Raw genomic sequence first — 20,736 nt, forward strand, 5'->3', positions numbered from 1 at the left:
GCCGCAACCAAACCATTCACCATCTCTGACTTGGTTACATGTGAGCTCCTGATACGACGTACCCAAAGGTCTATTTAGTCCTCCAACGTGTTTTTTTTTTTCTGAGTAATAGTCCTCCAACGTGTTATATATGCATGTCCCGTGTTTAATCTAATTACCATGAAACTTCTTAATCTGTGAAGGGTCCTAAGAAGTCCTTGCAATGACCTTTCTCCCAGGGCAAAATTCCCACCGGTAATTCGTGAACTCGTCGCATTTCTGTCACACAAATATTTGACCCAGCTGTCCCATTTTGCGGTGACCAATGATATCACCATATATCGTACTAATCGGAGTGATTATGACAAGCGATTGACGTGGTCATTGCAATATATTATGGGGAAGATAGCTTTCGCGAAGAGAAGTCAAACCCACAGGTTATGAGGATTTCGTTGCAAAATATTATAAAAATTAGTTGACATAGTCATTATAACAGGGCAGAGGTGCTAGTTTTAATGGTGCAAAGGAGAGACGTCCCACGGTCAAATAACTAAAAAATTACATGAACAATATATAATGTTTAGATTATTCGTTGTGCTCCTAAATAGTTATTCTGAAAAAGAACGTATTTTCACATAATATGTGCATGAAACACGGCGGAGATGGATGTTGTTCGCTAAACCATGGGATTTATGTGAAAGAACGTAATTGAATTGCTTTCCATGTTCTCCGGCCGTGTGCATTGTGTCGTCGAAGCATTTGTGTATAAAATTAAAATCATCAATAAAATGCTAAGGATGTATTTGATTATATATTTTAATTTTTAATTTTTTTAAAAAAATATTTTTAATTTTTTTATTATTAAATAAAAATAAAAAATATATTACATTACTACGTTACTATAAAGCAAAAAATAATATTTGGAGATGGCAAATGAAGATCTCGACGAGGAAGAAGGATTCAAAAAGGAAAGAAGAAAGGGATGAGGAGATGAAGAGCCTGATGAGAAAGAAGGATTTGAGTTTTTTACTTTTTCATTTGACGTTTTAGACGTGAGGGAGCAAAAAAAATAGAAAAGTAAATTTTGAAAAGTAAAAATTTTTACTTTGCATATAAAAATAATTATTTTAATTTTAATTTTTTATTTTTCATGATGTTCATTGTTTTTATTTTTTATTTTTAAAAAATTAAAAAATAAAAAATATTTTTTTAATAGCTAACCAAATGCAACCTAAATTAATGATGCATGGTGCTTGTGCAATGCATACGATGAAAATAATAATTTATTATAATCACATAGAAAAAGACTACATATTGAAGGCTACAATAAATATTTGATAAATGTGTTTCAACTTACAGCTAATGGACCATGTTGTTCTTTTCTTTTTTTTTTCTTCGTTTCTATCTTAAAAAATATATATATATATATTATTTTTATAATTATGGCAGTGAATATTAAATTTGTAAACCGGTGGAAGCATCACAATTTTTTTTTTCTTCTGGTAGTAGAAGCATCACAATTCAAAGCTACCGAAAAGGCTTTAGATACTTCACCGGAAAAAAAAAAAAAAAAAGCTTTAGATGGTCGCATTATAATCGTAGAGGCAACTTTAGCCACTAAAATTTTTACGCATTGGCAACCAATGGAAAAACTTGTATCATATGATTGCTACCAATTATTAGTTTCTTGTGTCCTGAGGCCCACCTTTCATGTTTTTCTTTTCTATCATATCGTTTGAAGAAACGTGTTCGACACGCTGGTACCCTTGGACAAGAATATTTGCTAGAAAAAAGTTAATTTCTAAAAGCTTAATTTGTCTTCTTTATATCATTTTTATGGAACTGTTGTATTAAGCTAGTAAATTTCTCATGCCTTCTTTTTAACTGTAAGACGTTGGGATTTTTTTTTTTTTTGAAAAAGAAGGCAGGATGAAGGAACTACTTTAAGATAATTGAAGAGAGACTTATCTGTACTATGATTATAGATTTTTTTTTTTAATGTATATATCTTTAGAAATATGGCTTCTTGCATATTCATCATTCAGAAATTATAATTTAGGTAGTATTTTCAGACCACTCTATTTTCCAATAATACCTATCCTATTAATTTTTTTATCTAACAGTGTTAATAGATATATTTTTACATAATAGAATAATTTGTTTATTTCAATTTTCACCGCACTTGTTTATTATCGGTGCACCATTATCCTAACATATAAACTTATACATTCTAATAATTTATTAATTGATATTATGGATCTGCTATCAATTTGTCTTTTTATTCTCTCTTCACATATGAATGCAGTATTTTAGGAAGATCTATATATATAGTAAACTTTTCATTTTCCTCCTCAGTGCATAATCTTAAAATTAAAAAAGAAGAAAAAAAATGAATGACAAAGGTAGTAAACTGGGCTCCCTCAATAACAACCCCTCCAAATTAAACAAAATTATACTTTTTTTTTCTTAAATCCCTTGTAAGCTAAGAGAATCCTATGACCTAAGCTAAAATTAGCTGACTAAGCACATTCAAATGTCTTAATAATTCCGCAAGAGGGTATTATCTGTATCTTTTCAAATGAAAGAACAGCGACATACTTACCAATAAATCTCTAATTAAATTCTCTGGCTTGTAGATCCGGACATCTCCCATCACACCTGTCTTGGATAAAGACCAAGATTTAAATTTCTTGAGGAGAGCATTTATCCTAAACAAACAAACAAACAAACAAATAAATAAAATAATCCCACAGGCACCCTACCGCAAAGCCCCAAACTAATTCAAAGGGTCTTAGGGTCATGAACTCAGATGTGCCAGGGGAGCGGTGGTTCCAAAAAAACAGTCTGCACAAATAAAAGAAATAGATAAATAAGTCAATCAAGCAATAAATTAATAAATAAAATATAAATAAATAAATTAACTGAATAATTAAATAAATAAAATATTCTTAAACGCTCCACGACAAAGCTGCTGCTATTACCGCACATGGTGGTCATGGCGGACCAAAGCCGGCAGCGAGGACGGTGAAAAAGAGCTGGCAGTACCGAGATTTCGGCGAAGAAATGAGGGCATTTCTAGATCCCCCGGTAGGCCCCGCTGGAATCCAACGGCTGGAGTCGAGGACGCAGGGGCCCACAGGCCGCAGGCTTCGTCTGTTTGTTTTCCAGGGGGCCCAAGACCGTATTCTTTTCGGCTCCCCCTTCTCTCTTTCACACCTCCTTCCACTGGTTTCGTTTCTTTGCGTCTCTCTTTTTCCAGCTCCTTCCTCCCTCCCTTTACTCGCTTTCCAACCGGTGAGGGGGGAGCCATAAAAGCGGAAAAATCGGATTTTTTTTGTTTTGTTTGTCACCCGCGCGCTTTTTCTTGCTCGGTGTATTCGTTGGAGAATTGGATTGTTTGATGGGTGTCTGATTTTTTGCGGAGGCGGCCATGGGCAATTGCTTGAACTCATCATCCAGAGTGGAGAACGCTCAGAATTCTCAGCACGCTTCCTGTGAGTACTTCTTTAGAACTACTGATGGGTTTTGTTGCTTAAAGCCGGCATCTTGCCGCTGTTCCTGTATGGGATTTGGATTTGGTTTGGAATTCTTTTTTCTGTTTGTCTCTGGGGCGTTGGATGTGGGTGTTTGGCGTTGGTAGTAAGTGAACAGGTTTCTGTTTTCCTTTGTTTTCTTTTTTTTTTTTTTTTTTCCCTCCATGATTAATAGATTCGATTGCAGCGAACCCTCTGTACAAACTGAGGTACCGCTTAAGTTTGTACGTTTGGCCATTTGGTTTGGATTTTTTTTTTTTTTGTTTTTTTGGGTTCTGGTTCCTTGGTTTTCTTCTGAAAGGCTTGAAAATGTAGGAATACTGGGCCTTGGATCTTATTTTATGGTAATAAAATAATTTTGTCTTGAGGCTGTAAATAGAAAGGCACTTGAATTATCTTTTAAGAGCCGAACATGGTTCCCTGTCCGTTATCACTCTGGCTTTCTCGATTTCTTATGTGGTTTTGAGAAATAACTTTTGCTGATTGCCTGTCAGTCCTCCATCAAAACCGTATCTATGATCTTGGCCGCCTTATTTGCTAACAACTACCTTCAGTTCTGAACCTCAGCTTTTACTGCATAGAAATTTTTTATCACTTTTTGTTTCATGTAAATTTTAATTGTTTGTTGATGAGTTGTTGATGCTTTCAAGAAGACTGGGTTGCGCCTCTGCCATATCTGCTTTCCTGAGGTGAATCATAGGAGACTATATCCTATGGTTTGTGCCTTGCAGATTGGAAGATCCTGTTTCTTTTCTTATCTCATCCGATTCTAGACTTAAAAGTTTTACATTCTTTTTGTATGGAAATAGTGTGCTTTATCTTTGTGGCTCCTATCTGCAAGTATTAAGCTTCTGACAGCAAATGATTACTATATCATATTTGAAGTATACATTTTAATCATTAGATCAGACTTCTTGCGGGGTTTGACAGTTTAGACTATTAACAAACATGGGCTCGTGTTGATTTTCCATAGTCAGGTATCAGTGTAGAAAGATTATTTATTGCATTTTGGCATAGTTTTTGCATGTTTAACTTATTATCTAGACTTCACTAGCTCAGAAGAGTCTTTGATGGTTAGGGTGATGGTTGTAATTGTGCTTATTTAGGGGCTTCAGGTTGCAAAGCATGGATATTCTGCAAGCTTTCCAGGATTTAGATTTTCAAGATGGTCAAAATTCAATTTGTATGTTGGTGAAGTAACAGTTAGTTTTTTGATGTGCTTTTTCTGTACTGCAATGATGGCATAGGTTCCCAAAATAGAAGGCATAGTTCTTATATGTAAGAAAAGCATCGAAGACGACATTTCTTTTAAGGTTTGTTTCATTACCGGAATGTGAGGCAAGGATTCTGAACTGTAATTTTGGTTCTTGACAAAGTGATTGGTCTTATATGTCCTAAGTGTTAGGATAGAAGCAAGATAATGTATTTGTTTCTGACAAGTGAGACCTGTCCTGCGGTCAAGCAGTATAGTTAGAAGGTGTGAAGATTGTGATAGGAAAAAGGAAAAAGATCCTCTGAATGTTAATCGAAGGACCATGTTAAGAAAAAAAGCAATATGTCATCCCCTTCATGTGCATGGTTTCCGACAGAACTGCTCCATTGGATGTAGCTAGCCACAAGATTCTTTTTTATGCACTTCACTAAGATCCTGAACTTAGGAATGTTGAAGCTGAGAAGCATTAACTTCAGCGGGCTTTCAATTTAATGAACTAATAAAGCACACCAAAAACTGTGCATCCATAATGGCCTAGAGAGTGCTCTTAAAGGTACCAAAAGCTGGGCACTGATTCTTCTCTTTCTTTCTGTGCACTAGATGGAGAGAATGGGTTCTTAGCATAGTCATCTTATGGGATTTGAGGAGACTTCTGAGTCTCGAGTGACTATTCATTTCCCAAGACTAAGTAAACCTAGAAAAGTGTTGCTTAAGTGCCAAAAGAATAACTTCAGATTTCCAGGGTAAAGCAGGTCTAGTCACTTGTTGATCAGGTCTCTGTAAGCAGGCTTTTATGTAATCTAGATTCAGTTTATTTGGTCATAAGCCTGTTTGTGGCCTTTAATATTCTGAATTTAATTGTCAGTCTATAATCTATTTGAATAGACCTTAACTGTTGTATTCAAACACAGCTTTAGAGAACCTAGATTCAATGAATAAAAGCAAGCGTTCTTCAAAGTCAAATAACATAAGCCTACGTCCATATATTGTTCAATTAGTTTCTGGTATTGCTTTCAAGTATGAGCTTGAGCTTGAGTTCTGGATTATAAGTCTTGATTTCTTTTATACCGTGTGAATCAGCCTCTTGTGTTATTTTTATTTGAAGAAAACAAGTTGATCATGTATTTTTTTCATGATGTGAACTGGCTGAGGTTTTCATGAATTGTCTTGTTTCTTATTTCACTTTGATTTGACTTGCACTAGGATATGAAAAGTTCATGAATTCTGGTTGTCTTTCATTCAGAATCTGGACATGTAACACAGAACTTTACCAGGATATGATGTAAAATTTGGCTTATTATTCCTGTGAAATTTTATTTTGGAAAAAGTGGTAATAATGATGCATGGAATTTCACATGCAGTAGATCTATATGCCTGCTAAAAGTGGTTATTATCTATCAGATTTATTCCAAACAAATAGATGAGTCCACGATAACAAGAAGCCTTCACCTTAGTTTTCAATGTCAACACTCTTCCTGAAATTGTTGCGTGGATGTCAGTCATGCCAAACTCAAAGACTCTTAGGGTGATTTGGCATCTAATTCCTATGATAGAACTCTGGACCAGACAAAATGACTGATTGTCGCAAATGCAATGCCATTTAATTAATGATTGAATCAGTTGCTATATAACTTGTCTTTGATTATCATACTAGAGTGATGCTTGCATGCTCTGCTCTCTCCATTTTCTCCAAGTTGATCTTGAAATCATTTACGTAAGCCCTATCCACAAAGATTTCACTGGAGGCTGACCTATAACCTGTTGGAAGTCAAGAGCCCTCAGGATTTCACGAGGGGAAGCTAAGTGCTGACAGCACAAAATTCCCTTCAGGAGTCAAAAACTTATCAGGTACTTGAATGTCTTTCGGAAGCAAAGTTCTTGAGGCACAGATTTATGCATTGCACTCTTGGCTCCAATTCTTTTGAAAATTCAGCAGATTGATGACTTACATGCAAGCTAAAGCCTCAAATAAGCTGGATGATTGCACTGTAAACATGTTTTGTTGCTGTCCATGGTCTATTCACAATATTCTGCATTAGGGAGATATATATTAATTGCATTGTGATTGTTCTCATTCTTGTGATACATTGTGATTGTTCTCATTCTTGTGACAAGATAGCATGATATGTTTTTTCCTGTGAATATACTGAAATGATTGCTTGAATTTCAACTGCAATCACAGAATGGTTTGTCATACTTTCTCACTTGTTCTTTTTTCTATTTTTTTTTTTTTTTTTGGGTAAAACAGATCCCTCAAAAGTCCCCAGCAAAGCAAGTTCATCTTCAGCTCCTTCAACACTGACAGCATACTCAACTCCTTCAACCCTGACTGTGCCTTCTTATACTGAGAGGACTGCTAATGGGGGTCTTCTTACACCACTAACAGAAGGTGAGATATTGTCCTCCTCAAATTTGAAGGCTTTCACGTTCAATGATCTGAAGAATGCCACTAGAAACTTCCGTCCGGATAGTCTTCTCGGGGAAGGAGGATTTGGTTGTGTCTATAAAGGTTGGATCGATGAACAAAGTTTAACTGCTTCAAGGCCTGGTACCGGTATGGTTGTTGCTGTCAAGAAGCTTAAGCCGGAGGGTTTCCAGGGCCACAAGGAATGGCTGGTGGGTATTTCCAAATATTTGTTGCTCACTTCCTTTTTCTTTTATCTCTTTGATTACTTTTCCTGATGTTTGAGTGTTTTTTGTTAATGGTTGCAGACAGAGGTGAACTATCTTGGCCAGCTTCACCATCCAAATTTAGTTAAGCTCATTGGTTACTGTTCAGAGGGTGACAACCGACTTCTAGTTTATGAATTCATGCCAAAAGGCAGTTTGGAGAATCATCTTTTCAGAAGTACGTCATAAAATGTATCAAGATATATTATTGTATTACTTATTGATTTTTTGGTCGGTGCAATGAACTGTAGTGTCATGTGAGGTAGATGGTTCCAGTTGCAAGGTTCATAAATGAGACTATGATAATCACCTTCTCGACTCTATTTGGCCTACCAACACCCCCCTCCCTGGCCCCCCACCCCTCCTCTCTCCCTCCCTCCTCTCTAATTCTAAACTCTTAAAGAGTTGAACTGGAAAAGCTTGGTAGTGATAATGTGTCTGTGCTAGTGATGCCATTATTTGCATGTACAGTATCAGGAGCAGTACATTACACATTTTCATTGGTTTACTCCCCAATCATTGTTCTAGTAATTATCCTTGAATGCACTAATGGACTAACAGTATAGTTGTAGTGGATCTTTCCTCCGTTGCTATGTCGTGCTATTTGCTGATGTTCCCTAGAGAATTGGACACCAAAAACTGTTGTGAACATGCTGTTTCAACATTCTTTGATAGAACTTCCTGCATTTATTTTGTTTGCATGTGTCTTGTGTTGACACAAGTTTTCTTGATTGATCCTTTCAGGAGGTTCTTGTGTTGACACAAGTTTTCTTGATTGATCCTTTCAGGAGGTTCACAACCACTGCCTTGGGCAATAAGGATCAAAGTTGCTATTGGAGCTGCTAGGGGACTCTCTTTTCTGCATGATGCTGAATCACAAGTCATATATCGAGATTTTAAGGCCTCTAACATCCTCCTTGACTCGGTATGCTGTGGAAAGAGAGAACAGCTAGTGACTAAATAAACTACCTAAATGGGGTTAAAAAGCTTACATCCTATTTTGTTCAAATGCAGGAATTCAATGCAAAGCTTTCAGACTTTGGGTTGGCAAAAGCTGGACCAACTGGTGACAGAACTCATGTCTCCACACAAGTCATGGGCACTCATGGATATGCTGCTCCTGAATATATCGCAACAGGTCTGTAAATTCTGATTTTCTAATACTGATGGTTGATTTCTCATTTTTGGATATTGGTAAATCACATTAAGATAATAATTATCATCAGTTATTTTCTGTTTGTGATTATTTAAATGATAAAAACATAATTTATCGAATTTTGTAGTATTTGTTCTCTCAAATTATATGAGAACCTTTTCAGTGACACCCAGATGACCATCTGCAGCACAGGAAATCAAAGAATGGGAAAGGAAGAAATGTAAAGCCAACAAGAGACCAAACTTTCTTACGGTCGCTTGGCCGCATTAACCTTTAAATAAACACCCATTTTTTATCACACTATGTCTGCGCACCTTTGCAATTGGAAATCTTTCAATTTGAAAGATGGCAGGTATTTCTAGCAATGTCACATGAGATGCCATATTTTTGGTGGAAGGCACTGCTATTTCCTTTTAAGGAACGTGTTTCACAGTTTGGTCATAGTATAAGGCTTAAATTCCAGGCTCAATACAAAGTTCTCATTTGAAGAGATTTGGCAGAAGGATGGTCAAGTAATAATTGCTTCATCGACTCAAAACTATTACGACTTGTCCCACAAATCTTACAGTTCTGTAGTCTCACCACATGCAAGCACATCAAGGGGCCTTTTCTGTAATATAAGCAATTAATTCTTCTACAATCAAGTTCGAAAAGGTAATATTAAAGCTAACACATGGCATGGTTTGAGAAATCTGCAGTTCCTCTGTCAGCAGCTTCTACACTTTTTGGCTTTCTCTATGTTTAACATTTAGTACTTCACATAATCAGCTAGGTTACCACTGGTACTATTACCTATAGCCATGGTACACCATAGCAGTCCGTACCAGTGCATGCCAAGGACATAGTACCACACCAGTATCGAACAGGCATGTAGTATGGGAAGCTGAGCCAACCCCATACTGGTTGTATGGACATTGTATCAAGATGGTAACGGTGTAAGAGCCGGTGCCGAGATTGCAAAGCTTTCCTATAGCTTTAGTTATAGAAACTATGTTTATTTTTTCTCCTCTTTTTTTTCTTTTCCTCTTTGGGTTTTCTCTTAAAATGATTTAATAGCAAAGATAAAATTATGAAGTGGTCTTATTAGGACCACCTCTTGAGGAAATAGATCTAACATTTCCATCAATTACAGGCCGCCTCTCTGCAAAGGCTGATGTTTACAGCTTTGGGGTTGTGTTGTTGGAGCTGTTGTCTGGACGTCGGGCTCTTGACAAAACAAAAGTAGGCATAGAGCAGAACCTTGCGGACTGGGCAAAACCCTATTTGGGTGACAAGCGCAAATTATACCGGATCATGGACTCAAGATTAGAGGGCCAATATCCAAAGAAAGGAGCCCATGCAGTTGCCAACCTTGCTTCGCAGTGCATTGGCAGCGAGGCCAAACTCCGGCCTCGAATGTCTGAGGTGTTGGCCGCGCTGGAGGAGCTGCAAGACCCAAGAAACGCAGCAGTGATGCAATCCCAAGCAGATAAACGGAAAGCCTCTGGTACCACTTCAAGATCACCTATGAGGAGGCATCGTACTTCACCACGACGGCCGACAATTGGTGGTTCCCCATTGCCATCATGTCAACGGTCGCCGCGTGTACATTGAACAAGAGAGGCACATTCAAGTGGTATTTTCAGCGTATATTTGATACTATGTGCCTTAATTATTTTTTGTTTGCTTCATGTCTGGTAATTCACATGCTGCAACTTACATCTTCAAGAGAGTAAGGTCCTGGGGAAAATGCACTTCGCATTACCCATTTACAGTGCAGTGTTAATTTTGTTCATCGGAGAACCTGTTATCTTTCAGCGCATTGATGTTTATGTAGCTTTATTTGATAATAGAAATGTTCTTGTTGACCTACAATGGTTGTGTTTCTAGATTTATATAGCAGAGAAAGCTCGAGTTTCTTGTTTATCATTTGTTTCTCTTTTATGTAAGCTCACCTCTATTTTCTTCAAAGATGGTTCTCGTTCACGTATACGAGGTTTTCAGAACCTGATAAAAGCTCAAAACCTTGGTTCAATAATGAGATGAGTCTCACTCCATGTCAACACCAGGAGCTCTTGTGCTATATATCATGAATTGCTGATTGGTTACAAGACCACTAAATTTGTTGCAATAAATAAAATACAGAATCCAGTCTGGAACGACTGAAAGATTTTGATCTTTATCATTCAGTTTTGTTGGGTGTTGAGATGAGGGAAATGTAATGGTTTAGAATTGAGCAAAAAATCAGAAAATTCGTCACAAAAAAAAAAAAAAAGAGTTCGGATAACAAGGAATTAGAAAAAATAGAACTTTAAAAAGGATTTTTCTGAAGTATTTATAAATTTATTTATTTAAACATAAATATGGGAAAGGCAAAAGCAACAAATGTTAGCAAAAGAATCACTGTTAGCGTTAAATTTGCAACAGATTTTAACTGTTAATGAAAGAATACGTCAATAAATCATAAAATTCGTGCATAACTCGAGAATAATTGAATCGTTTTGGATGAATTTGTTTTTGGAGAATAATACGGAGATAATTTGATCAAGAGAGAAATCAAAAATAATTCAGGAATTTCTCAGTGATGCAGAAAACTTGCCACTATGATCAAATGAGGCTGCTGAGATTAACAAACCTCATGTAGTCCAAGACGCCCCTGCAAGTGGAAGTGGGTCTAGGTGTCAGCAAAGTTGAGCTTGTCTTAGAGAAATTTGAAACGGATGGCAGATAAAGGCTTGGTCAGCAATTCAGCAAGCCGGTCCTGAGAAGAGATGAATAGAACATAAAGAAGACCATCAGCCACTGGTTCATGGAAAAAGAGAATATCTAGTGCTATGTGCTTTTTTCGGGCACGGAAGATGGGATTGGCAGAAAGATAAGCGGCCTCAATATTGTCAAACCATTGCGTAAGTTCATGGAACAAGCTACGAGTCCATATTAAATCAGCTGCGGTATTAGTGAGTGCCGTATACTCGGCTTCAATACTTGATTAAGAAATTGCTTACAAGAACTCCAAAAGATTAAATTGGGAATTAGAGAAATTGCAAAGCTTCTAATTCAGCAATGATCATCAGGGCAGCCAGCCCAATCAACATCGAAAAAGGCACGTATGACATGTTTGGTTGGGAGGGGTAGGGAAAGTGGTATGGAGGATGTAGAAGTGCTATAATTTTTCAAAATCTAATTTCGACTCTTCTCTAATATTCAAATTTCATTCCACTTAGTTTACTTTAAAAAAATTAATTTTTCGTATCCCTATTTAATCGACTTTTCGATTCTGCTTCTGATTTTAGTTACGAACCAAACAAGTTGAAGGGTACAGCCAATTCAATTTCTATTCCAATCTATTTCCATTGTATTCTTAGAAGAGTTGGAGAGAAATGGCTAAAATGGAGACAGAAGCTCATTGTGAACTTAAGATAATGCAAAATTCTCTTTATAGCAGCCTAATGATCAGAAGCATGGTCGAGCATAAATTGATAACACAAATGATGGCAAAAAATATATCAAACCATGTAAATCTCAAGTATCGGAGAGCTCTCATATCGCTTTTTACGGCCTGTTTGGATATTGTTGTGGGAATATTCTATAGGAATCGGACTTGTTGGCGCCCAACCTTCATCTTTTAGAAGAATGTCCAAATCTCAGCCTAACTGCTAGTCCATGGGTCTGTTGGTGTATAAGGAAAAAAAAAAAAAAGGACCGATGGAGTGAGCCTTGCGCAGCTCGCAAATCTGAAGGGGATATTGTGAACGCACAACACTGAGAGTCCGAACCATATATACGTCCTCGTCTAAAAACTCCTGTAAAAAGGCATTCTGAACATAACTTTGGCTAATTGGCCAACGAGAAGAAATAGCCAATGCCAAAATAGTTTGAACGGTTGTTAGTGTGGGAACGGGACTGTAGATATCCCGTAGTCAACAACAGATTTTTGGTGAAAGACCGAGGCAATTAAGTATACCTTATAATATCGTTCTATTATCCCAGCAGGGATTTGTTTAAGTTTAAGACCCACTTGCAACCTATAATATTCGTACGCCGGCAGCGATGCACCAAGGTCCAATACCATTTCGAAGGAGTGCATCAAATTCCTCATGCGTGGCCTCACGCCGAGATGGATTGAGTAACAGCTATATTTTGAGGTTGTTTGATTCGTAATTGAAATCGAAATGGGAATAAAAATTTGAAGAGCTTGGAATTGGAATCGAAATGATCAAATCCTCCGAAACGTTTGATTCATGACCAAAATCGAAATTAAAATGAAAATTTAAATCCACAAAAGAAGAGTAGGGATTGAGTTCTATATAGATTGAGTCATTCCCATTACATCCTGAAATCGAAATCGGAATGGATACTCCTCCCAACCAAAGAGTTGGAATGGAAGTCATCCATTCCGATTTCAGACCCCCACTCCCCACAACCAAACATCTTTTTTGTCTCTTTTCATTAGAAATTATTCGATATTCTCCACCCAATCTGATTACAAGGCTCTGATGGGTTTCTCAAACAAGTATTCGACATGGGACTTGAAATGCAAAAAAGAAGAAAATGTAACATATTTGCTTGGTTTATTGCATATTGGCTGCATAACTCTTTTAAAATTTTTACCGTAACTTGCCAACATATTGTGGTTTAGTATGCTTCTATTTAGGTTTTTTTTTCTTTTTTCTTTTTTTTTTTGTGTGTGGTTACTAGAGGAAGGGTTTGAATTTTGACTTTATAGTAACTTTTTTTTTTCAAGATGTTACTCTATAGGAACAATTATTTACCAAAGTTTGCATTATATATTAGCATAGATTTACAATGTATAGTTTTAGAAATAACAAAATCAACTCCGACAATATCACCAACCTTAAGAGGTGCCCGGCAAAAATAATGCCAGGTTTGGCTCAGGCTTTGACCATATGAGAAATTCTTTGTGCACTACAGGTGGTGTAGAAAATCTGATATGAAGTGCACCACCTCATCCGATTGATTCACGTAGTCACCATTTTTCAATGCATATTTAATGTCTGTAGATCGATTTTTCATTTAAAAATTTTATATGATGAAAATATTTCTGCTCTTTGAAAAAAATTATGACATCTTGCGGTGTAATATAGTTCAAGATGTCATAATATAGTCTAAGATATCATAATATGAGAGGAGTATTTTTGTCCAATCACTTTTCAATATGCATTTAATACCTGCAAGTCAATTTTTCATTTAAAAATTTTTAATAATAAAAATATTTTTATTTTTTTTTAAAAAATGACATCTTATGCATTCAGGATGTCATAATATAAATATAGAATATTATAATTTTTTCAAAAAAAATATTTTTATCATATAAAATTTTTAAACGAAAAAAATGACCTATAAGTATTAAATATATATTAAAAAATAATAACTATATAAATTAATTAAATAAAATGATATATTCTACATCGAATTTTCTATATCGTCCGTGGTGCATAAAAAATATCGCTTGATCACGTAGCAGCAGGCATGTCTTGGGACCGCCACGGACACGCGGGACCCGATCCAAATCCAGCAAAAATCCTATCCTAACTCTACCTCCCTGGCAAGCTCTAAACCCTGAGGCTAGGTATTAAATAATGAGATCATTTCTAGCTCTGCCTCTGCCTCTACAACTAACAGACTAACAGCAAGCGACCGTAAACGAAAGCATATGTTTCGCCCTCTTGAAGCAAGCAGTGATGCCCATCCACTGCTCAAATGGCCAAAAATCCACTCTCCCACAATTGCGATCAGTCTAGAAACACCAGCCCCACAATTTCTTTCAGCCGTTTTACCAAACAGGACGGTGCCTACCAGTGGAACACCATTCTGAGAGGCTTCCTGGAGAGAAATGACCCAAAGAAAGCCATTCTTGGGTTTGCCCACATGAGGAGGAGAGGGATCAAAGTAGACAGCTACACCCTTCTGTTTGTGATCAAGGCCTGTGGCCTCATCATGCCCGGAGTCTCTGAGGGGAAACAGATGCATGCCCAGGCGCTCAAATCGGGTTTTGGATTGGAGCTTGTGACGCAGACGGCTCTTCTCAGGATGTATTGTCTGTTTGGAGACTTGATGGCTGCACGGAAAGTCTTTGATGAAACTCCTCAGAGGGACATCATTCAATGGAATGCCTTCATTTCTATATTTTCTCAGAGAGATCACCCCAACATAGCACTTCGAGCAGCCCGTGCTATGATAGATGAGAATGTGAGACCTGATGAGGTGACTGTAGCTAGCATTCTCTCTGCCTGCACTCAACTGAAAGCTTTAGAACATGGAAAACAAGTGCATGGCTATGCCACGAAAAACCTTTTGGGATTCGACGCTTTTGTTCACAATGCTTTGATCAATATGTATGCGAAATGTGGATACTTATCGAATGCACATCATCTTTTTAAGAAGATGAGCTGCAGAAATGTAGTTTCATGGACTTTGATCATTGATGGTTATAGTGATAAGGGCAACCCAAGCGAAGCGCTGGCTTTGTTTAAAGAAATGGAGGCAGCGGGGGTTAGGCCTGATGAAGTAACTGTGCTAGCAGTGGTTTCTATGTGCACAAAATTGGGAAGCTCAGAGATAGGGGAATGGATCGATGACTATGCCGAGAAAAATGGGTTTCAGGAGAGCATAAACATTATGAATGCGCTCATTGACATGCATAGCAAATGTGGGGACATAGAGAAGGCATGTCGGATATTTGATCAGATGACAGAGAGGACTCTGATATCATGGACTGCGATAATACAAGGACTGGCAATGCATGGTTATGGTGTGGCTGCCCTTGTTCGGTTCTCTCAGATGCAGAGGGAAGGATTCAAACCAGATGATGTCGTTTTCCTAAGTGTTATGAATGCATGTAGTCATGCTGGTCTAGTGGAGGAGGGGAAGCAGTGTTTTGAGTCCATGGTAGAGGAGCATGGTATAACACCTAGAATAGAACACTATGGAAGTATTGTGGACTTGCTATGCAGAGCAGGATTACTAGATGAGGCGTTCCAGTTTTTAGTGAGGATGCCTGTGAAACCGGATGCTGTGATATGGCGCACATTGATAGGATCATGTAGAGATCAAGGAAACATAAGTTTAGCAAGACAAGTGATGGATTATGTACTTGATTTGGAACCAGAACATAGTGGAAATTATATACTGAAATCAAATTTGCATGCAATGATTGGGGATTGGGAAAGCGTCCATGAAGTAAGGAATGACATGGGATTCAGAGAAGTTACCAAGAGTGATCCTGGTCATAGTTATGTTGAGGTCTAACACAATGTAATATGGTTTCAGTTACTTCATTCCTTCATTCTGTATCAGTAATAATGTTATATGAATCAGTGCAAGTACAAATTAGCACCAATTTTTCCATTTGATGATAGTGACACTAAAACATATTGTATCAAGTTTACATATCATTACCTCAATTTATTTGCTCAAAGTATGTTACAACAAAAATTTTCCTTCTTCTTCTGGAATATACTCGTTCATGGCAGAAACAACCTTGACCCATGTAATTCATTTCTCAAGAATGAATTCTTGGATTTCTATTCCAGTATGACGGGCACCACCTTGTATTCTTAACATGACATTGTCTCCAACTTTTAGCGAGGTTACTGGAATTGCTGTCTTTGTAGTCTTGTCTGCTGAAAAAGCAAGGTTCACAGAATGGATTGGAGAAAGGAAAGCAAATAGAAGTTTGCTATAGGAAAAACTGGAAAGAAAGAGGAAAGAACCTTCGTATGGGCACACTAAGCCAACAGTCTCTGCATTCTGTAGAAAGATGCTATAGGTCTCATGACCTGAGTTCTCCTGCAAATCAATATCAACAGGATTTTAAAAATTATCTAGAATATGTTTGATTTGCTTTTCTTTAATCTCTCATGGTTTTGTACATTGCGACCAAAGATGAACAAGTTATTAATGGTTCTAGGAAGACCCATTTTCTCATTTGAACTACTTGCATGTTTCTGGTAACTAGCAGCATTTTGATCTTTTTTCCTGAAACAACTCATGTTGCAGTTGACAGCAATTCTATAAATTATATGAAAACTAACAAAATAGATCAAGCTCATTTTTTTCCTTTGTATATGACAAAATATGAGCACACCAGCAAGTTCATAGATCATAAACTTGCAACATTGGCATGTAACGCAAATCCTCAAGATCTCTAATGAACCAAACATGCTTGCATTTCCAAAGACTAGAAATATTCACTTAAAAAGAATGCGGCAAGCTGTACAAACCTTTGCCTCTACAAGGATAAGTGGTCTTGATTCTATTTTCACACGCCCCACAGTTGCTGTCCGTTGCAAACCAGTTTGGTCAACCACTACTACCTCTTTACCTGCCTGCAACTCTGAGAGGTAGCAAGTCTTTCCCCCTGGAACTGCAACATAGGCATGCACCGGTCCCTACAGATTGGAGACGGGAAAAAAGAAAATTAACTTGTGCATACCAAGGGGACGTAAATATTCAATCTCAGATTCTTAGTAAAGTCCTAAAAGATTCAATATGTACTTTCTCATTTACTTCAGCATTTGCAAACACACCATCACTGGTTTTGGTGATGGTTAGGTTGCTTCTCTTTTGCCTTCAGCATGGTGGATTTACAAATACTCTTCATTTCGGGGCATGTAACAAAAGCAAGCTTTTAATAACACATAAAAATTTCTAAATTCCAAGATGACCAAAGCAATTAGTAGTTTAAAAAAGGAGGAATAGTTGATTGCATACAATCTTGAAGTGAGAACTTTTCTCAGAGAATGTTTTTTTTGGTGAGGCTCAGAGAATGTTTCGCAGAGAGATGAATGGGAGGGAGAAAAAACTCCTAGGCCGCTCTTTCCATCTTCGTGGATGTCGATTATGAGTAGCTTAAATATGAAGTTGGAGTGGGCTTAAATGAGACCAGAATGTCCATGAGACGTTATAATTATAACCACTCCCAAAGTGAAAATACTTACCGCATTAACTCGGAAAGGCCTGCTAGCAATGTAATTTGACTCTAAGCATTCTGAGTGAACCAAGAAAAGTCCTCTAGCAAAAGAACCAACCTAAAAAGGGCATCAATGCCCCATTAATGAACACTGAAATTCATTAGAATTTTGCATCACTAAGCAGGAAGAATTAGTCAAATATTGTCGGAATGGAACACAGACCAAAAGGCCTTCACCCGGTCGCATAAGACTGCAAAGGTCAACACACACCCGGTCGCCCATTCCAACTACTTCTACCCGTGTAACAGTGGCCTTGGTCAATGCCAACAGATTCCTTGCTTCATTTCTTCTGTCAAAATAATCCTGATATCAACCAAAATATGAAAAAAATAACTAATATCAAATAATTGTGATAAAATTAAAAGGCATCAAGGAAAATGATGGTAGTTTGTTAGCTAAACGTAATTGAATGCATATGGTACGTTTTTACAGATGGTAGATCCTAGAATATTGCGTGCTACATAGCAGGAAAAAAGCAAACAATTAAGTTGTGTAATCTCTGTGAACAGGCCACTGTCACATGGAGAGCTAGAAGCAGTCGATAACATCAATCACTTCTTGAGGCCAAAAGAAATTTCTCCATAAATGCAGCTTATGTAATCAAATGCTTGTTGGGGGGGGGGGGGGGGGGGGGGGGGTTGTCATGGGCTTTCTCCTGTGTTAGGGCTTCTCATAAGAGATAAAGCAATAGCGGCAGAAAATAGATCATACATCTACAGCTGTATTTGTCACATTATTAATGGTATAGTTTTTGAAATCTAAGAGCATACCTTTAGTTTGAGAACTTCTCCAAGTTCTTCAACTTTCAAGACAACACCATCAAGACCTTGCTCCAAGGCCTACAAATACATACACTTAAAATGGTTTTACGAAGATATCTCAAATAATAAGCCCACAAGTTTCACCAAAAAATAACCATTTATAATTTATATGTTATTCAGTTTCCTCTATAGGTTCAAGCACAAAGATTTAGAATCACCTCAAGAAATACTTGTGCTTCAGATGAAGCTGTTGAAACCGCGAGTACAGTCCTCTTACAGCCATGGAATGCTGCAACCATATTCTCTGCAGGTATAACCTAGAAAAGGAAAGGAGAGAATTTATATTAAAAAAAACAAAGTGCGATTTGTTATTCCCCAAATACCACTTAAAACAGCTTCTTTTAATTCATAAGCTTACATTAATGATGGTGGGAAGAGAGAAACAAACAGAACAGAGTTTTGTCTAGATACTTTAAGGAAATTAAGCATCACAACTGAAATTAGTAGAATGATCTGAAAACCAATATGGCTAGTATATTCGACCTATATGGCTAATTCCTACTTTAGACAATAACGAAGAGAAGAACTGGGGTAAAGAAAAATAGATGCAGTATTTTGTTCAACTGAACTAATCACAGGTATCAAAAGAGATAATATGATGAATATAGGGGAGGAATATGTATCAGTAGGTAACGTTTTCACCACTAAAGACATTAAGGGATGACCAACAACTGATAGAAAAACTTATCGTGAAGCTGACTATTTCCAGCTGAGGTGCCCCTATGGCAAGTATCAATTCAATTCCCTTTCTCACTAAACACTTCTTAGATGATTCAATTATTCATAATTACAATACAGTCCAACAACTCCCAAATGGAGTGCCCCAAAAATCGAAGTGAAATCCAATTTGTCAGAATATGACATTTCATATTATGAGATAGTTAGAAATACGGATGATGAACTCAAACCTGCCATTCTCCCGAGAAAGTTATAACCACATTATCTGCCTGCTTGTCATCTGATCGGACTAGTTCTAGTTCTTGTGGAGAAGAAACATCATAGAGTGTGGCAACTCTTCTACCTTGCACATCAAAAAGCTCTGAGCCTTCAACAAAGAGAGGATGTATCAAAGCGATAGCTGCCCAAAAACCAATATCTAAGCATTACAATCAAGTCTCAAAAATAGAAAAGTGTACTTGTACTAAATCTAATAAGTTCATGACATCTGGTTAAGCTACAATTATCTCTACATTCTTATGACTTATTTAACTCTGCACAGCATACACAATAAGTATTAAGCACAGAGTTACCACGTCTCTTCAAGTAATCATTAGTAATATCAAACTAAGAAATGTTTGGAATTATCAAGCTAGATCAAGTATAACCGTTAGAAGAAGAAGAAGAAGAAGAAAGAAAATCCCACCCATGCTCACTCATTTCACAATCAAATAGAATAATTGGGTAGCCACCCATAATGGAAGAAGAAACTTAACTACTTGCTCCATCATAATGAAACTGATACAACAAAATTAGACATTATAATTGAAATGAACAAAATGAAACATGAAACAAGTTCTATTTTAGCTTACATGAGCACTCATTTGCAAGAGATCCAAGAATCATCCAATAAGATGAAAGCACCGCAACCGTGCTTAAACAGGAATTTTACTCAATGCAGCTATTTAACCATCGAGCCATCAACAAGCGAAACATGACGTCGGAAAATCAAAGTTGAATTGGTGAAAAATTAAAACGGAGACAAAAAATCCAATCTCCTAACTTCCTTACTAGCTTACATGACCACTCATTTGCGAGTTCTTTGGATGGGGGTTCCGAGCCGAAGATGAAAGTGCTCCATCCTCTCTCGACTGCTGCCGTCATCACCTGCCTGCTCTCAGTCCACACCCACACAAGCTTCGATCGCTCATGACGGTCCGCACCCACAGAAGATGACATCGTAATGCGAGAATTCCCGGGAAGCACAGCTGCAATAGTGCCAACATGGATTAAGGAACAGAAACACCCGAAAATAATAAATGTTCATGTCATGGATTCGATTATCAAACTTAAAATGCAACCAAGAATACCAGTTTTAACTGGAATCTGCACTCAAAAAAAAAAAAAAAAAAGGTTTTCTAAGAAAATCAGCGAGGAAATATTACATTGGTAGTATTTATATCAAAAAAAAATGGAGAAAGAATGGCAGAGTGATAAAAAAAAAGAGCAGCAAGCCTACGAACAAATTTGAGCTCCGAGAGAGGGAGGGAAGTGCGGGGGGTTGGGGGGAGGGATAGAGAGAGAGAGAGAGAGAGAGAGAGTAGTACCTCTTAGGAGAGAACGGGGCGGCGCCGGCGGGTTGGGGATCTTGGCCGAAATGAACGATAGAAGGGCCATGGAATTCTTTATCAAGGAGGATTGTTATCGAGACCCAAGGTTCTAGTAACCCACAAGA

At 37.4% G+C, this 20,736-nt stretch overlaps 3 protein-coding genes across 7 annotated transcripts; 2 read left to right on the top strand and 1 right to left on the bottom strand.

Moving 5' to 3' along the window:
- Window positions 1-3,187: 3,187 nt before the first annotated feature.
- Window positions 3,188-10,454, top strand: LOC105041705 (probable serine/threonine-protein kinase PBL3). The gene is made up of 6 exons (XM_010918704.4): window positions 3,188-3,473; window positions 6,974-7,341; window positions 7,438-7,573; window positions 8,184-8,320; window positions 8,410-8,533; window positions 9,684-10,454. The coding sequence occupies exons 1-6, from the start codon at window positions 3,410-3,412 to the stop codon at window positions 10,142-10,144; spliced, it is 1,290 nt and encodes a 429-aa protein (XP_010917006.1). The 5' UTR covers window positions 3,188-3,409; the 3' UTR covers window positions 10,145-10,454.
- A 3,543-nt stretch (window positions 10,455-13,997) lies between these two features.
- LOC105041703 (pentatricopeptide repeat-containing protein At1g08070, chloroplastic-like) lies at window positions 13,998-15,903 on the top strand. Its single transcript, XM_010918700.3, has one exon. The coding sequence runs from the start codon at window positions 14,252-14,254 to the stop codon at window positions 15,797-15,799; it is 1,548 nt and encodes a 515-aa protein (XP_010917002.1). The 5' UTR covers window positions 13,998-14,251; the 3' UTR covers window positions 15,800-15,903.
- LOC105041704 (uncharacterized) lies at window positions 15,812-20,736 on the bottom strand. Of its 5 annotated transcripts, none has more exons than XR_012139782.1 (11): window positions 20,609-20,736; window positions 20,081-20,269; window positions 19,253-19,422; window positions 18,503-18,601; window positions 18,294-18,362; window positions 17,686-17,826; window positions 17,491-17,580; window positions 16,774-16,941; window positions 16,264-16,339; window positions 15,950-16,173; window positions 15,812-15,838 (listed from the first exon to the last, which is right to left on the bottom strand). XR_012139782.1 is itself a non-coding variant. In XM_010918702.3 (10 exons), exons 1-10 carry the CDS (start codon window positions 20,676-20,678, stop codon window positions 16,046-16,048), a joined length of 1,197 nt encoding a protein of 398 aa, XP_010917004.1. In that variant the 5' UTR covers window positions 20,679-20,736; the 3' UTR covers window positions 15,881-16,045. The 5 variants fall into 5 exon arrangements, 2 of the variants coding, with proteins under 2 accessions (XP_010917004.1, XP_010917003.1); XR_012139783.1 differs by lacking the exon at window positions 15,812-15,838 and adding an exon at window positions 17,264-17,400 and having other exon boundaries at window positions 16,087-16,173; XM_010918702.3 differs by lacking the exon at window positions 15,812-15,838 and having other exon boundaries at window positions 15,881-16,170.

Source organism: Elaeis guineensis, chromosome 3, assembly GCF_000442705.2.
Source record: "Elaeis guineensis isolate ETL-2024a chromosome 3, EG11, whole genome shotgun sequence".
Classification (NCBI taxonomy): domain Eukaryota; kingdom Viridiplantae; phylum Streptophyta; class Magnoliopsida; order Arecales; family Arecaceae; genus Elaeis; species Elaeis guineensis.

Bases quoted from the DNA above. Each gene is read 5' to 3' on its own strand.
- LOC105041704 (XM_010918701.3), bottom strand. From the start codon at position 20,678: ATGGCCCTTCTATCGTTCATTTCGGCCAAGATCCCCAACCCGCCGGCG. The intron at 17,827-18,293 runs GTATGCTCTTAG...GGTTGATATCAG, and splicing joins GAGAAGTTCTCAAACTAAAG to GATTATTTTGACAGAAGAAA. The intron at 16,942-17,490 runs GTAAGTATTTTC...TCCAATCTGTAG, and splicing joins GGCCTTTCCGAGTTAATGCG to GGACCGGTGCATGCCTATGT.
- LOC105041703 (XM_010918700.3), top strand. From the start codon at position 14,252: ATGGCCAAAAATCCACTCTCCCACAATTGCGATCAGTCTAGAAACACC.
- LOC105041705 (XM_010918704.4), top strand. From the start codon at position 3,410: ATGGGCAATTGCTTGAACTCATCATCCAGAGTGGAGAACGCTCAGAAT. The intron at 7,574-8,183 runs GTACGTCATAAA...TGATCCTTTCAG, and splicing joins GGAGAATCATCTTTTCAGAA to GAGGTTCACAACCACTGCCT. The intron at 8,321-8,409 runs GTATGCTGTGGA...GTTCAAATGCAG, and splicing joins CTAACATCCTCCTTGACTCG to GAATTCAATGCAAAGCTTTC.